Source organism: Mustela lutreola, chromosome 1, assembly GCF_030435805.1.
Source record: "Mustela lutreola isolate mMusLut2 chromosome 1, mMusLut2.pri, whole genome shotgun sequence".
In the NCBI taxonomy this organism is placed as follows: Eukaryota; Metazoa; Chordata; class Mammalia; order Carnivora; family Mustelidae; genus Mustela; species Mustela lutreola.
This window is the reverse complement of record NC_081290.1, coordinates 6,411,578-6,425,580: the sequence shown is the minus strand read 5'-3', so window position 1 is coordinate 6,425,580 and position 14,003 is coordinate 6,411,578. Positions and strand designations below refer to the sequence as shown.

The 14,003-nt window shown below is 45.9% G+C and overlaps 1 protein-coding gene across 1 annotated transcript in view; it reads left to right on the top strand.

Moving 5' to 3' along the window:
* Positions 1-14,003, top strand: part of FAM47E (family with sequence similarity 47 member E) — a 37,421-nt gene that overhangs the window by 19,956 nt on the left and 3,462 nt on the right. Inside the window, exon 6 of the mRNA XM_059158976.1 lies at positions 4,164-4,319. Within this exon, the coding sequence (XP_059014959.1) occupies positions 4,164-4,319 (156 nt within the window). The remainder of the gene's footprint in view (positions 1-4,163; positions 4,320-14,003) is intronic.

The following is a 14,003-nucleotide window of genomic DNA, read 5'->3' as shown; positions in this document are numbered from 1 at the left end:
ACAGTGTTTTGTCGGTTTTATCCTTTTTACATTGTTTTGTCTGTCTGCACCTTAAAGGTGGTATTAATACCACTGCCTTCTTGGCTGTATTGTTTCTGATGAGGAATCTTTAGCCTTCCTCATCTTTGTTTTTCTGGACATGTGTTTTCCCTTGGCTGCTTGGCTCTCTGTTGCCGGCTGTGAGTGGTGTGATTATTAGGTACACCTTGTGCCTGGGGTTTGCTGCGCCTCTTTTATCCACGGGTTTATACTTTGCATCAGATTTTGGAGAATGTTGATCATTATTTCTTCAAAAACTGTTTTGTCTCTCTTCCTCTGGGCTCTGAGGATGCCAGTTACATGTAGTTACATGTAATTACGTTGCATGGGGTTGTCCCACAGCTTGCTGCTGCGCGTCCAGTTGGGAATTGTTTTTCCTCTCTGTCCTACGATCGCTGTCCTTACAGATTCGAATCTGTTCTTTATGCAATGCCTAATCAGCCATCAATCACCTCTGGTGTTTTTCGGCCATTGTGTACATTAAAATTTTCATTTCAGAAAGTTTGGCTTGAGGGGCACCTGGGTGGCTCAGTGGGTTAAGCGTCTGCCTTCAGCTCAGGTCAGGATCCCAAGGTCCTGGGATCGAGTCCCACATCAGGCTCCTTGCTCAGTGGAGAGCCTGCTTCTCCCTCTGCCTCTGGCCCTCCTCCTCCTGGACCCCATGCTCATGATTCTCTCTCTCTAAAATAAAGAAATAAAATCTTAAAAAAAAAAACCCAAAAACAAAACAAAAAAATGTTTAACTCGAGTTTTTAAAAAATATTTTAAAAATATTTAAAAACTTGAATTAAAAAAATATTTCCACATCTCTTCTTAATCTTGAGCTTATGAAATACAGTTATACAGTTATAATAACTGTTTACTACTGGGATGTAGTTAAACTTACTTGGAAATTTTGATCCTTTTTGGTCTTGGCTCTCAGAATTTGTTAGGAAGGACTGACTGTTCAGTCCATGGGTGATTCTCCACAAGGGACAAGACCCTTCGGTTTTTTCTACCCAGGGTCCTGTGAATCTTCAGGCTTCTCAGAAGAGAACAGAAACTGTCCCTGACCCCGTGTACATGCTGCACCCTGTTTCTTCTAATCCTTTTGGCTGGTTCTTTCCCTAAGCTCGGGTAGTTTCCTCTCACACATGCTGAGGAAGATGTCTGCAAACCGCTGATTGCCCTCTCCAAGCACTTCTCCGCTTTCTGTTAATTGTTGCTGTCAGCTTGAACCACCTTGGTCTGGTCTCTCAATTCCAACCACTCAGCTCAGGGGCTGCTGGTCTCCTCCGAGCCTCTCCCTGCGCTGTGGCCTGGACCGTCTCTCAACACAGCGAGCTGGGGCCGGTGCCCGGGTGGCTCAGGGGGTTGGGCGTCTGCCTTCGGCTCAGGTCGTGATCTTGGGGTCCTGGGACTGAGCCCTGAACTGGGTTCCTTGTTCAGCAGAGAATCTGCTTCTCCTTCTTCCTCTCCCTCTGTGCTCTCTCTCTCTGTCTCAAATAAACAAAATCTTAAAAAAAAAAAAAAAAAAAGACTGATCTGGGGTAATTGTGGGGCTTATCTTTTTAGTTTCTTGTCTCTTAGGGGATCACTGTACCTGCTATTTGATGTCTAGTGTCTTATAAACCATTATATATGGATATATATATTTATACTTACTTCTTTTCTTTTTTGGCTGCTGCATGTGGAGGGTGAATCTGATCCCTATTCCAGAAGTGGAAATTCCCTTCGTTATTTTTATCCCACTTACTCCTGCTACATTGTTCTTTGGTCTTCTCTAAAACTCTGAGCTTTCCTACAACCTTTTCTGTGCTCATAATATTCTCTCTGCCTGAAGTGCCCCTCTGCCCATGCCTACCTTCTTATACCCTCCTCTAAACCCAGGTCATAGGCCGGTTTTTCCGTGGAGATTTTTCAGGTCCTGGGTTGACATGAATTCATTCTTACTTCTAATCTCTCCCAGCCGCCTGGGCCCCTCCTGCCATATAACTCTGTTTGCCTCATATATTCATTCACCCATTTGTCTATGCAATCCTTCAACGAACATTTCTGATATTTCTGATTTCCTACTACCAGGTGCCAAAATGTGCTGGGAACAAACCAAGAAGCGGAGACAAATGCTTGTTTCCTGCATTTAAGGGTTGACAGCCTAATTGGGTCAACATGTAAATGATTAACTATAATGACAGGGTTTCGTAGGGAGAGAGAGGAAGAGGTAATCGATTCCACCCAGCATGGGGCGAAGGTGGGTTCAGCGAAGGCCTCGCAGAAGAAATGGTGTTTGTACTGAGTCTTGAGAGACGACTGGTCACCCAACAACAGAACGTGCTTCCGAACTCAGTCTGTGCAGTAGCAGTAGTAGAGGTTTCATGCCCTCCTTTCCCTGCCTTTCACTTTCCTTGTGCACTCACTCTTTCTCTCTCTCTGACAAATAAATAATAAAATATTTTTAAAAAATATTTTAAAGTATTTTTTAAATAGTTAAACAAATAAAAATAAACATCCCACTATGCACAGGAGAGCAGTCTTCCTGACCTTCCAACAAAGGATCATCCAGCTCAAAGTATCCATAATGCCAAGTTAAGCAATCCAATTTTAATTCAATAAGTATTATTGAGCACCTATTATATCCAAAATATTGTTCTAGATGTCAGGGGTTTGTACCTAGGAACAAACTCCGCATTTTAAAGCATGAACAGAGAGACGAGCATCAGAAGACAACTTAGCATGTCAAACGGGGCTATGTCCCGTTACGAAGAGTGAGGCAGGGCAGAAGACAAGGGTGTTGTGAGGTGGCTGCAGGTTTTCGACCGTCTGTTCGAAGGGGAAGGACAGAAACGCTGAGGCCAGCTCTGCGGAGGGCTTTCCGCCCCTCTGCTCTGTCCCGTTCTCTCTGCCTGAGATACGACAGATCGGACTTGACTTGAAATGAACCACACATTCTGCTTCAGGTTTAAATGTGAGTGAGAAGAGAGGCCGCAGAATCTCGGCGGTTTCATCGTTTGGTCTTGCTCGGTGTGTGGGGATCGCGTCCACACTATCAGGTCAGGACCCGGCAGGTCTCTTTGCGTCCGTCATTCACTACTGAGGAATGGCGGAAAGGAAGGAAGGCCGTCTATTTTTTTTTTTATTAAACAATTTTTAAAAGAATTTATTTATTTGACAGAGAGAGATCACAAGTAGGCAGAGAGGCAGGCAGAGAGAGGAGGAAGCAGGCTCCCTGCTGAGCAGAGAGCCCGATGAGGGGCTCGATCCCAGGACCCTGAGATCACGACCTGAGCCGAAGGCAGAGGCTTCAGCCACTGAGCCACTTTCTCTCTTCCGTTTATGGGGAAGAGATTAGTGTTGGAGAGCGTATTTGTTGTTGCTGCTGTTGGATAGCATTTTGATCAAAACTAGTGTAGCATTAATAAGGCTAAAGAAAGGCAGTTCTGGGCTCATAGGAAGTCTATAACTCGTGATTATGGCTGACTGAGTATTGGTGTTTTTTTTTCCCTTGATATTTATTTATTTGAGAGAGAGAGAGAGATGGAGGCCATGCACAAGCAGGGGGAGGGGCAGAGGAGGAGCAAGAGGGAAAGAAACAGACTCCCCGCTGAGTGATGAGCCTGAAATGGGGCTTCATCCCATGACCCCGAGATCACAACCTGAGCTGAAAGCAAGAGTCAGATGCTTAACCAACTGAGCCACCCAGGCACCCTGGTTGGTTCTATATTGTCTAAGGTCATTATGCTTCAGTGAAATATGTGATTTTTTAATATGATTTCTAGCTGCTTCACGTAAGATTCTCCTTTAATCTTTCCTACAACCCTATGGAGGGGATACTCTCATCTTCATTTTATAGATGCAGGATTAAGTAATTTGCCTCTGGACTCATAGCTACTAAGTGGGGGAGGCTGGACTTCAACCCATGTTTGTCTAAGTCGAAGGCCATATTTAACCACCCATTTTTTCTTGTTCATGAACTTTTCACGGTACCTTTGTAAATAAAAGCATTCTGAAACTTCATAAAATACCTTGACAAGGATCAATAATGAGCTAAAAATAAATGCTACTGCTTTCAGAAACTAAATCTTAGGTTTATTGAAATGACAAATATAAAAAATGAATGAAATTGGGAATTATGTTATTTTCTGTAGAATCCTCATAAACCAAAGTGTGTGAAGATGAGATATGGAGCCTGGTATCTGAACACGAAGTTGTGGAAAAAGCAAAGAGCAGACGAACCTTTGGTTGACCCCAAGGTGTCATGTAAAGCTCAAGATGAGAATTTTAAAAGGGAGATGCAGGAACAGGTATGTGTATATGTTGAGATTAGATCATCCGATCTGGAGGGTTTCGCAGTGTACCTGGTAGCTCATACTGAAGCCAGAGTCTGGGTGAAACACAAGTTCCAGAAAGTCTTACAGCTTGCATGTTGACCTCAACAATGGGAAAGTTACACATACACACGTTGTACGTGTAATAAGTAAGACGTGGGATCTCCTGGCTTTGTGGTAGACACAATGTCTCTAAAGATAGGACAATCACTCATTATATTCCTAGCATTCTTGGGACAGTTAATTCTATGGATAAATTGGTTGTTCCAAGGGTGGAGTGACGTGGTAGGACCACCTGCTCAGAATGGATATAACATCACCGGTTCTCTTTGAGTAACTAAATGGGAAGTTTGCTTTTTGTCAGCAATGGATGAATGTTAAAGAATTCAAAAATTGCCTTCGGGAAACATCTTTTTGCAGTTCAGCAGAGTTGTAGGATTTGTCTAAGAGAACAAGGACAAAGGTCAGTAAACACTGCTTGGTATCACAAAGCAGCAAACACGCCTAACAAGTAGGTGCTCTAATATCACTACACAAAACTCTGTGCCCGCAAAAGAAGGGCAAAGAAGTTACAAAGAAGATACTCATTGTAGTCCTGGAAATTTGGAGATAATGATGCAATACCTGAACAGAACTCTGAGACGAATATTTGTGAACCTCTTCTCTTTTACAGTGGGCCCCAAACTTCTCCCAGATAATGATGTGAAAACACTGCAGAAAGAAGTAAAATGTACAAATTTGCCTACTCGTTCATTTAGTAATCACTCATTGATTGCCTCCTTTAGATTGGAAACCTGAGACCAGAAGGATGGTCCTTTTTATCTTTTCCAGTAGCGGGTATGACATTCTTATTTTCAGATGTGGGCCTGACACAAATTTAGAGCACAAGATGCTTAAAGAAGCCTATACATAATGTAAATAATGTTCAGTAGAATTTTCTTGCATATGGTTTCTGGAGCAAAATATCTAAATTTATGTGAATTTACTACATGACATAAAACTATCCCAGCTGCACTTAAAAAATAACAAAACATGAAGGAGTGAAGGTTAATTCTTAACCAACTAAATACTGAAAAATAATAGTGGTTGCAAAACTTACTATTTGTAAGGGTCTTAGAAGTTCTTTTGTTAGAAATACATTCTTAAAGACTTACTCAAGGCTGAAGGGATTTTACATATTCCATTTTGATGGTGAAAGCAGGAAAAGATGTTTGCCAAAATGGGGACAGTAAGCTCCTGAAAAAGAAATAACGTTTAGATTTTGGAAATAGGGTTGCATATTATAGTGAAAGATTATTTACCGGACAGTCTAGACAGAGGGAGGAGTAGAAACCATGGGGTTTTCCATAATGACGTTTATAAATCCCACGCTTGGAGTTCCTGAAGATCGAATTGCCCTGGGGACTTTAGCTGCATTGACTGTGGCATCCCAATTCATCAGACACATAAGACGCAGTGCAATGCCCGCGGTGCAATGCCGGCAAAGCGCAGTCGCTAGGGCGACATGGCTGTCTTGCAGGAACACACGAGTTTCTCTGTTCTTGGAGGAGCTCATTTGGGAGGTAAAACGGTGTTAAAGAACGGAGTTACAATGACATAAACTTACCTATCCAGTTTTAAAATTCAAATAAATGAGAGGTAAAACTGAAAGAATACGTAAAGATCCCAAAGGTATTGGAACCGGATCAAATCTTTTCTGATTGTCGTGCCCTTTCATGTTAAAATCTATTAAAGAACAAAATCCAACCAGGTAAATTTAAAGGTGTAATTAGCCTTATTCAGTGACTCACTGAACCATCCTGTCCAACCAGCAGAAGTGAGCTCTGAAGAGTTGTGTTGTGTAAGACGGAACACAAGTGGAAGAGTTGTGTGGTGTCAGGAGGAAGGCTTTCATAGGCAGAAATGAGTGGGTCAAGGAAATTGTTGCAAAAGAAAAGATTGTTCCAGGTAAGGTCACCTTTCTTAGGGGGAAGGGCAGGGATCTCAGGCAGAGCCTCGCGGGCGCTCATCGGGAAATTCCAGACTCACTGGTTTAAAATCCCACTCATGGGAGAATCTGAAACTTCGATTCGGTATTCGATTAGGTATTAATCTTGGTGGGGCTTCACGCAAGTGACTCCCTTTTGGACCCGTTGTTCCTTTTTCACAGTCGCACCCCTGCCCCTTCCAGAGACTGTCCCCTGCACCGAGAGGTGTGATCAAACTGTAAGGCATTAGCGCTGCTCGCAGCTGCTGGTCTGTAGGTCCCAAAGCTTCGGTGGATCTCATTTCTTTTGATGAATCCCTGTGGTGTTCACGGGTGGTGATTCAGGCTCACCATGTTTTAGCCAGTCATTCCCTTTGTCTCTTCGTGATGCTCCAGACTTAGGGAGATCATCTGCTTGGTGACAAGCGGCTACAAACATGCATTTCAAGCTTTTGAGAGAACGGAACCCACCAGGGAGAGTATTATGGTAACTGCACATGGGATCATTCCCAATGTTTGGAGTGCACTTTGGAGCCATGGTTTCTGAGGCCCAACCGGTCAAAGAATGACCCTGTTGTCAGAGGCGCCCTTTTAAGCCAAGTGGCTTGCCCAGTGATGTTACGTAAGTGAGTTTCGGCTTCCCCAGCGGTCTTAATCCAAGGGCAGCATGTGGTGTATGGGCAGCATAACACAGACACCTCTTTGCTCAGCTAAAAGATAATCCTTTTATCAGGAACAACTTTGGCCGGAAAGTCTAGGGATATTTGCTGGGCAGCTAGTGTCTTAGCGATGGAATCTGCAGAGTTAAGAAGCCTCTGATCATAGTCTCATCTGTTCTGACTCCTACACCAGAGGTCAGCCAGGTTTTTTAGTGCTTACGGGAAGACAGTCACCCAGCCTGAAATAAAAGGTCATCCTAAGTGCCTGACAAAGATGCGTGCTGCTGGTGCAGTCTCTCAGTGAGCGGGGGCAGCTCTGGTCTTGATAATCTTGGGCACGTGGGGGTGCAAATGTACAGAGATTCGCATGAGTAAATGTGCCACTGGGGTACCTGTTTCCAAGCAGGGGTCAACTGTAGTTTGTGGTGACGTGGGAAGAGAAGAGAAATTGGCCGCCAGGAGGACCAGGGAATGTCTCGCAATGTGACGAATCCAGGAATCTGCCAGTTTGCCTCCCATAGCAATGGACTGGGAGATACAGATGATGCAATTACCCTTCTGGGCCAGTGTTAGAGTCATGAACAGAAAGAGAAGAAGGAGTTTCATGTTCACGGATGAAGTGCTAATTAGTGCCTTGGGTAGAAAGCAGTTGACTTTGATCGTTCTCTTGCTCCCCGTGGTTCAGGGGTCTCCAGTATCTGCACAAGACCAGGTGTCGGGCGAGTGGCGGGGGGACTGCTCTGGCTGTGGACTGTCTATCTGGGGGCTCAGTGGCCTCCAGTTCTGTAGCAGTGGCAGTGGTCAGGAGTCCTTGGTAGGATCCCTTCTAATGGGGCTCAAGGGTTCTCATCCTTTGATGACGCTTCTGGAATACCCAATCACCGGACTCCAGACTGTGGCCTTGAAGTGGGATCGGATTAAATCTTCAATCTGTGGTTGATGTGCTTGAGCCTCCGATGGTAAAGAGGTGCGGCAGCTGATCAAACCAGGAGGAGGCAGCAGGGATCAGCTGAAGGTCGTAGAAGACATTGGTCTGCCGGTGACTATTTCCTGGGGACTGAGTTTATGTTTTCCAAACAGATGGGAAGACCAAAAGCAATACCTTAAGCCAGGGGAGTCCGGTGATTTCAGCAAGTTTAGAAATGTTAATTTAGGAGTGCCTGGGTGGCTCAGTGGGTAAAAGCCTCTGCCTTCGGCTCAGGTCATGATCACGGGGTCCTGGGATCGAGCCCCACATCGGGTTCTGTGCTCGGCAGGGAGCCTGCTTCCTCCCCTCTCTCTGCCTGCCTCTCTGCCCACTTGTGATCTCTGTCTGTCAAATAAACAAATAAGTAAGTAATCTTTAAAAAAAAAAAAAAAAAAGAAATGAGAAGTTTGAGGATCCCATGAGTTCTGTCAACCTGGCCCGATGAGTCCGGCCGATAAAGGCAATGTTAGTTCCAAAAAGCTGGCAAGGTTTTCATTAAGCCTCATACACTTTGCCAAGTAAAGTGGCTGCCTTGACCGCTGGAGATTGTGGAAGCTAGGCCCCAAGTGGGAAACACACACTCCGACGGTTTCCTCGCCATCACGAGGACGTCCGCCTTGCAGCCGGGGAAGGCTGGCGCCCACCCAGACAGCACGCGAGGGAGCAGACGGAGCTTCCTCGGCGCAGCTGGAGGAAGGAGTCCAGCGGCGGGTGTTCCGAGGGTCCAGAGGGAGGGGCTCTGAGGCCCTTGGAGACCACCAGAGTTTCTCTAGGCTTAGGAAGCTGGCCTGTCGCACCTCAGTGCAGATGGTCTTGGCAGCTTTAGGACATCTCCCCGCTAATGTCAGTTCCCAGTTCAAGTTCATCTTAAACGTCCTGGAGTGGGTTCGGTGATGCAAAAACCAAAAAGTGGGGCTTGTCCGGAGCCAGGATGAGACCGGCAGGTGCCTTGAGTTTCCCACAGCCCTAACTCTTGTTGACCCGTGTTCATTTCTGATCTGGGCGCAGACTGTTGCCGTGGGACAAGGAGGTCAGGGTGGCCAAAATCTGGTGAGGACGGGTCATTGTTTTGCAGAAGCAGAGTGGATTTCATCCACACACGCAACAGTCTTTATAGATTTATTTGCTGCTGCCTTTGCACGGAAGTCAGCCGGGGGTATTTCTCTGACACTGAGGTTTCAGTCTTTTATTATGAGCCTCCATTTTGACGACAGTTTCAGGAGGTAAGAGACGAGCAGTAAGATCGTCTACCTATTGCCCATTTTTGATTGAGTCCCAGAGGACATAAGGAAGCCCCTTTGTTTCTGTAACATCCCTAAATCCTGGATGGCCCCAGAGGCAGGCTGCTATGATCCTGAGAGCTGGCCTGCTCAGGTAAGGGCACAGAGCACGGTTTGTTGCGTGGTTGGAGCTTAGGGAAGGTTTCCCCTTTGGAGTAGGTCATCTTGGATAGGAATCGTTCAGCCAGACTGAAAATCCTCTTTCTCATTTCTACGGTATGACCCATGCATGGGGATGCGATCAGGAGTAGTTCAAGGAGTATCTCATAAATCAGGACGCGCTACCACAAAATGGGACGCTAGTGCCTTGTAGTCACCGACTTGACTTCCTCAGGTAGAGGCGGTAATGTAGCGGGATTAAGGGTGTTGCAACGTCTAAGACTCAGAGTAGGCGTGAACGCAGAAGGATCTCTTAGGAAGTTAGTGTACCCGCAAGAAATGTTGAGTCGATTCTGAGTTAAGGAGACTTTGGACAGTGTGTGCAGTTCGCAAATAAACGTCATTTCCTAGGGTCACATACGGTGAGACTGCCATTCTCGCCTTGTTGTGACTGTAGCCGTAAGACAGCTGGGCCAGGGGCGCCTGGGCGGCTCTGTGGGGTGAGCCTCTGCCTTCGTCTCAGGTCATAATCTCAGGGTCCTGGGATCGGGTCCTGGGATTGAGTCCCGCATCGGGAATCTCTGCTCAGCAGGGAGCCTGCTTCCTCCTCTCTCTCTCTGCCTGCCTCTCTGCCTACTTGTGATCTCTGTCTGTCAAATAAATAAATAAAATCTTAAAAAAAAAAAAAAAAAGACAGCTGGGCTAGGCAGGAGCGACAGAACCAGGCTGTGTGCTGTACTGGGTCCCAGGCTTCTGGCTACTACCCTGCCCTTCAGTGAGCCTTCCCAGGGCTTGAGTATCCCCTTCCTGCACAAATAAGCTGAAAAGATTTGCACAGTGGGGTGGCCCTGAGGCAGGCGGGTCTTGGGGTGCTTGTCTCAGTCTCCTGAAAGCCAGCACACAGTTGTCTTCCCAAGGAAAGTGTTCGGGGACTGAAATTTTAGTAAGTTCACAGACTAGGGTAGCTAATAGCGAAAAAGTAAGAGCCTACCATCTTCAAGAGCCGGTCAAGCCTAGTTACCCACTAGTCACCTAGTTGTGCATATAGGAAATTCCTGGACTAGCTTCATTCTTTGGGGAGATTCAGGGCTTCAACAATGACCCAGGTAATGAACAGGGTCTAGAGATAATTGTGATTTTTCCTTAGAGACTTTGTGTCCCTTTACAGCTAACTGCTCTAGCAAATCAGTGAAATCTTCTATGAACTATTTGGAGGCTGAAAGTAGCAAGAGGTCATCTACATATTGCAAAAGGATGGATTTCCCAGGCAACTGAGTGTTGCTTAAATCTTGGTAAAGTGCTCGAGAGAAGTAAGAAGGGGCCTCGTGACCCCTTGAGGCATCACTGCGCAGGTAGAGCGTTGATAGTACAAGGGAGGCAAATGGGGTGGTTGGGATCACCAGGGGCGCTGGAAAGGCTGAACAGAGGTCTGCAGCCGTGGACCATTTTGAGTCTGGTGGAATTCCTGACAGAAAGGTGTCTAGGTTTGGAATGAGGGGGAGATGAGGAATCACTGATTTATGAATAAATCCCAAATCCTGGAAAAATCAGCATCCTGTCCATGACGTTTCCAGACTGGTGAGGTCGGCTGTAGGAACTGGCACAAGGGATGGTTAGCCCCCAGGCGATGAGGTCTTCTGTGGGTGTGAGGTCTTGTATGGCCCCAGGATTTAATGGTTAGTGAGGTGATTTAGGGAGAGGTTTGGTTACACCTGTTTGAAGTCTCCGGGAATGACTTGTAAAAGTTCGGCTTCTATTTTGTGACCTTCTTGTGGTCCTTGGGATGTTGAAGACTAAGGATCTCGAACACCATCCCTGGGGTTTTGCGGTCTTGCTTTCTGCATCCATTTTTGGACTTCACTAGGTCCTACCAACATGGGTACAGGCTGATAAAGACTGGGCAGCCGGGATCCGGGGCCCTGAGAATGACTCAAACTCTCAAAAAAACTTCTGGGCTTCCTCCCTAGATTTAGGAAGTTCTTTAATTATGAGCACTAGCTCAGTCTTTGACCAAGAAGTGACTGAGAACTGAGAGGTTCGTTTACAACCTTGAATAGTTTTATTTTCAAAAGCAACTGTCCAAGAGTCTCTTCCGAGTGGAACGGGTGTTCAGAGGATTAGTAAGCCACGGGTTCTTGGGGGAAAAAGGACAGAGGGAGCAACGGAAGTCGCCCGAGTCCTACAGTCTTTTATTTTAGGTACCTCTTGTGTCTCTAATTTTTCATTTGCTTTCTGTAATGAAGTAGTTCAATGATGTTATTTTGGAATCTTCAAACCTTTTGGAGGCTTCTGCGTACCGGTTGAACAGGCGTCCTATTCTGCATTTTTCAACTTGGGACCCTCTCGCTCTCAAGTGCATTTCTTAGATGAGTGATCTTGTCCCACCGGAATATTCCCCATAATGGCCTTTGTAATTCTATTTCTAATTTGTCATCGTAATTCTAATGTCATTTTTAGTAAAACATTGCCATTTTGCTAGATATCTGCAGCTTCTGGGAACAGAGTTCTTAGACATAAAATAAGCAAGCATGTAGGCATGTGGATATCTGGATAAAAAGGGTCCCATTTCTTTCAGCTAGGCCTTTGGGTTTCTTGGAGCCAAACTTCTACCTAAGAGGGCCTACCACAGGGGTCTTCTCAAAGTGGAAAACACTCTAAGAACCTTTAGATGCGTAACTTCTGTCCACCAGTCTTTTCATCACGACTTCTGAGGTGATCATTAGCAATAAGCCCTTATTTAAGCCTGAATATCTGAGGCCACCCACTGGGCCTGTCCAGCCCAAAGCAGACACAGATCAGCTCAAATCAGATCTAGTCCAGTCCCGAATCCAATCCAGTCTGGTTTTGAAGTTGGACCCAGTAACCAGCAGTTCCCTGTGTGGAACCTGGAGACCAGAAAAAGGACTGAACCAGCAGACCCCAAAGAATAGGGGGTATGGACGGATCCCAAACAAATGGGGAACCACAGCTGCAAACGTGGATCTGATGACAGAACCCCCGATAGAGCAGGCGGTTTCCAGTGGGTGGGGGATGTGGAGAGCCGATCAGATCAGGAGCTTGAAGCAGAGAGTGGAGCTCAGAACCAGAGGAACTTCCCAGAGGCCCTCAGGAGCAGCAAGAGAGACAGAGAACTCAGTGTTCTCAGGCACCACACTTGTTTCCTGTTGCCCCCAACACCACTGGATGTCTCCTTCGCTCCCACTGCTGCCACCAAATCTGTTAAAGAACAACAATTCAACCAAGTAAAGTTGAAGATCGGATTGACTTTATTCAATGGTTCATGAATTGGCAGCAGCTCATTGAACAAACAGAAGGGTGCACCAAGGACTTTTATGAAATGGAAGACTTTTATAGGCAGAAAAGGGGTGGGATAAGGAAGCTATTAGCAAAAGAAGACAGAGGTTTGTTGTAGGCAAAGTCACCTCCCTGAGAAGGAAGGGCTGAGTTCTTATGCAGAGCACCTGCCTAGTGCTCATCAGGAAAGTCCAGACTGCCTGGTTTAAAATCCCACTCCTAGGGCAGGCTGAACCCACAGCTGGGGTAGGTACTAAATCTTGGTGGGGCTTAACCAAAGGGACTCCATTTGGGGCCTGGTGTTCCTTTTTAACAGATCTCAAAATTACGAATATATTGTCAAGTGGAAAAAACACTCGTTTCTTGCTCTACTACTCTCAATTCTGGTCAGCAGATGTGTCAGGGTTTTTCTTTTCCTGTCACCAAGGAATTCTCTGATTCTCCAGACACCAGCTGAGTGTCCTACAATTTAACTCAAGTCTGCGACTGTCTACCTGGAGTTGGCATCAGACGTGACAGGGGAAGGGCTCAGTCCCACAACCCTACCCCCACTTCAGATGCCAATCATACGTCAGGTTCTCACTTGTGCTTCCGCACTGGGCATTGGAGGTCCCTATTCCTCCTCGGGTTCTGTCATCTGCTCAAAGAGCTCAGGAAAAAACTGCTTACTCACGAAATTATGGGTTTATTGTAAAAGGAGATAACTCAGGACTAGCCAGATGCACAGAGCAAGGTGTATGATGAAGGGTGCAGAGCCTCCGTGCCCTCCCTGAGCAACCCCCCACCCCAAACCTCTGCATACTCACCAACCTGGGAGCTCTCTGAACCCTGTCCTTTTGGGCTTTTATGGCGGCTCTAATAGGTAGGCGTGGCTGATTACATCACTGGTCATCTGTGATTAACTCAGCCGGAGATTGCAGGATGGAGCGGAAGTTCCCACCCTCTCATCACATGGTTCTTTCCTCTGGCAGGTGGACTCCGTCCTGTGCTCTCCAAGGGCTTTCCAAAAATCACCTTGTTAACACAGTCTCTGTTGTGGTTAAAAGGGGCTGGTTATGAATAACAAAAAATTCTCCTTTAGCCTTTGTGGCACTTACCACTTAGGAAATTGCAATGGTTTTTAGGAGCTCTGTGCCAGGAATGGGAAGAAAACCAAATATAAATGTCTTACTAAAAAATCACAGTATCACACTTGTCAATCTCAAATAGGTTCGATTCCAGACATCTGGGCTTAATAATTGTCTAATTGCTAAAAAGTGTTGCTTCTCCTTAATACAAGAGTTAGAAAAAATGGGGTAGGGAAAGGAGAGAAAGTTGGACATCTTTTGAAAGTCTTTATATTCAGCTCCTGAACGTTATCTACACGTGTACTCCCAGAAGAGAAGGAAGTGATTT